The sequence below is a fragment of the Barbus barbus genome (genome assembly GCF_936440315.1).
Source record: "Barbus barbus genome assembly, chromosome: 48".
Taxonomy (NCBI): domain Eukaryota; kingdom Metazoa; phylum Chordata; class Actinopteri; order Cypriniformes; family Cyprinidae; genus Barbus; species Barbus barbus.
Genome location: NC_136726.1, coordinates 8,745,922 through 8,749,209, shown reverse-complemented (window position 1 = coordinate 8,749,209; position 3,288 = coordinate 8,745,922). Strand labels below are relative to the sequence as shown.

At 42.2% G+C, this 3,288-nt stretch overlaps 1 protein-coding gene across 1 annotated transcript; it reads right to left on the bottom strand.

The window, feature by feature from the left end:
* Positions 1-1,602: 1,602 nt before the first annotated feature.
* On the bottom strand, positions 1,603-2,967 carry c2cd4a (C2 calcium dependent domain containing 4A; the record flags this gene model as incomplete). Its single annotated transcript, XM_079412404.1, has 1 exon — positions 1,603-2,967. The coding sequence occupies one exon, from the start codon at positions 2,965-2,967 to the stop codon at positions 1,603-1,605; it is 1,365 nt and encodes a 454-aa protein (XP_079268530.1).
* Positions 2,968-3,288: the final 321 nt, after the last annotated feature.

The following is a 3,288-nucleotide window of genomic DNA, read 5'->3' as shown; positions in this document are numbered from 1 at the left end:
TATGTATATGTTAAGAGGTCTGACTTCCCTCTTTCATTCATTTCCACTAATATCTCTCTTTCTGCATATTGATATCATGAATAAGAGCGCACATAACCCAGAGCAGGCTGTACGTGGTTTTTGTTGTTGTTGTTTTTTGTTAACTGTTTTTATTCTGTGGAACAGTACAAAACAAAAAGCAGCTGTACAAATTTAGAACCCACCCCTTGGTAGACTTAAAAATAAATAAATAATAATAATAAAATTAATTAATATGAATAGATAAACAAATAACAATAAAATAATTTTTACAATGATTTTAGAAAAGTTTTGTTTTGAAGTATTGCAGCACATGCATAAATGCGAAAGTTCTGCCGGCGAAGCACAAGACAAACCCATGTGCTTCAGGGTGTTATGTGATCAAAGTGCTTTTGCACAGGAAAGAGTGCTTTATATGCACACTAAATGATCAGAGATGGATGAGTTTGACAAAAAGAGTTATTATTCCTGGGTCTCTTGTGATATATTCTGTGACTCCTAACTAGAATGGTAATTCTATTCCAGTTTTAATGGAGTGGGCAATTTTGAAGCGCAAACTGCATGTGAGGAAGAATTCCACTATTCTTCTTCCAAAACCAGATTAAAAAAATAATAAAAAATGTTCATCAGTATACTCAGAAATCAATCTTATTGATTTTTTATCCATGGAAAATCATAGCCTTCCTTCTAGTCATGCTAAATGCTTGCCTAGCTGGCAAGCCTTGGTCTAGGTAGCAAGCCTGTTTGAAAAAAAAAAAAAAACGAAAAAAAAAAAAACGGCTAGTTTAATGAGAATGAGCCATCTCATCTCCTTCTCAAATTACTCCGCGTCTGGGTATTTATAATCCCTGCAAAGGTCACCAGGAAACAACAGGCTTATAAGAAATCAGAGAAGGTGAGTTCTTTTGCAATCAGTGTGACTTATTATTTACCTCCTCCAATGAAAGATCAGTGAATGGTAAGCCCCACCATTTAGGTATTACTGGTGTCTCAAATGGCCAAGCACTCTTTTAAATTTAGCGATGTGGAAGCATGGTGTTAAGGTGCTGCTACTGTAATCCCAACTAACATCCACCCCACTATCTTTTAATCCCAAAAAGATGCTTCTGTGAGGGGAAAAAAGGAAGCCATTGACTAATTTAACCGGCGATATCTTGCCTATGGTAATAGTTAAAACAGCAACCTCATTTGTCTGCCACAAGAGCAACTGTTTAGTGATTTCTCCATACTTTGTATTACATTTAAAAATCTTGTTTCATGTAAATGGCTACGTGTCAGTGGCAATCAAGCTGCTCATGATGATACAAGGAAAAATGGAGGCCATTACGAAAGCTTTTAAGACTGCCGTGCTTTGATTCAGTCACAGCTGTTCTCATCATGAATAAAATATTATTTGTTGACTGAATACCTAAAATCATGCTTCCCGTCGAGAACAAAAGACCACAAGACTGATATAGTTTTTGTTGTTTAATAAAAAATAAGTCTTTGGCAGATAAACAGATTTGGCAATAAATAACACTTCATATAATATACAAATACATGCACGCACTCACTCACACAAAATAAATTATGCAATAGCTGGATTTATAATGTGACAATGCTAGTAAGAGGAAGATCACAGTTGCCCAAAATATAGTCTCTTTTCATGCTGGACATCTTGTTAACGACTTTGAATCGGAGCGACCTCTGGCAGAGATAATCCTCCGATATACCGTCAAAGAAAAAGTCCTCATTAAAGATTGGATTGCGGCTCTTCTTAATGACCGTGCTGCGCTGTTTCTGGATTTTTCCGGGCATGAGAGAGAGGCTGACGCTGCAGTTAATGCTTTTAGGGTCCACTGACAGAGCGTACAGGCCTTCTGCGCTTATGAGGCGGACGCGCAGTCTCTGGTTTTCAGGACAGTACTCCGCTGACAGCCGCAAGGTACCGTCCCTTCCTACAGGCACCAGATTCTCCTTCATCACCCTCTCCCGGTGCAGAACCAAGTCCATGGGGAAGATAGCCGGAGGCGCCAAGCTGAATCCACATGGGAGAGGTTCAACAAGGCCTTCGGATGCTCTCCTCATAATATTGGGGCTGTTGTCCGTGGAGCTACTCTCATCCGTCGAAAGAGAATTGTTTCTGGACATGGCAACCTTCCGGAGGTTGCGGTAGAGTAGTTTCTCATGGTTAAGTGCTTTGAGGAGAGAAGGTTTTGGTGGACATCTGTTCAGGAGAGGAGAACTGAAAGGGGAGGACTCTGCTGAGGAAGTGGTATCGCTATCTAGAGTTCCCTGTCGGTGCAAAGTGAAGCCTTTTGGAGAAAGTCTAGAAGCAAGAGTATTCAGGCTGAAGGAAGAAGGGGAGGATGAAGATGGCAATATGGGGGAAGCTGATTTGGAGCAAGTGCTTGATCTACTCCGGGGAAGAACCAAGGGGATTCCACTCGAGTTGGGGTCGTTGTGGAAGAGGGACTCCTTTCTCCTGGTGTGGGGACTTTCAAGCAAGGTGCAAAAGCCGTAGCAGGTTTGAGCTTTAGCTAAGTGGGGCAGGGAAAGTGCAGCCTGGCTTTGAGGATCAGCATTGGTGGTTTCCTCATCACTACAGCCATTGTCAAATGGCCCATCATCAACACTCTCCACATGGATTATATGGTTTTTGGGAAGCTCTCTGGCAATGACCTCCTTCTTTGGACTTCCTTTGTCACACAGAGACACTTGGATACATGGAGTTGGCCTCCCCTGCTCTATACTCTTGCCCTCCACTGGGGTTGAGATCTTGGGGGGAATGCAGAACTCGGGGATAGTGTCCGGGGTAATGATGTTTGGACACAGCAAGACTTTCTTGGCTTTGTCAATGGATGACTTGTCTCCGAACATGAGGTCACCGATTTTGAAGCTGTATTCCGTTATGGGAAGTGGCAGGTTGGTCCTTTCGACGGACACTCGGATCTTCTCTACCACCCACATTTCAAATCCGTTTGGACTCACAGTAGAAACTCTGCAAAAGTGGAAGGTTCTGCAGTTATAAACACTGGTCCACTTAGTTTTATTCCAAAATTGTGCAAAAGTTGAAATGTCAAAAGTTTATCAAACATTTTGAAGGCGGCTTACCTTGTTCACCTGGTTCTCCAGTGGAGGTCTTGAGCGTCTGTTCAGAAAGGGCTTTGTTCTACACACTGCATTAAACAGGGTGATAGCCGAGTGACTCGCTCCTGTTAGACCAGCTTGTCTTTGTGACACATGTGAAGGGCTCTTGGCCTTTTATAGAGAACGGCACTGTGGGCGGGG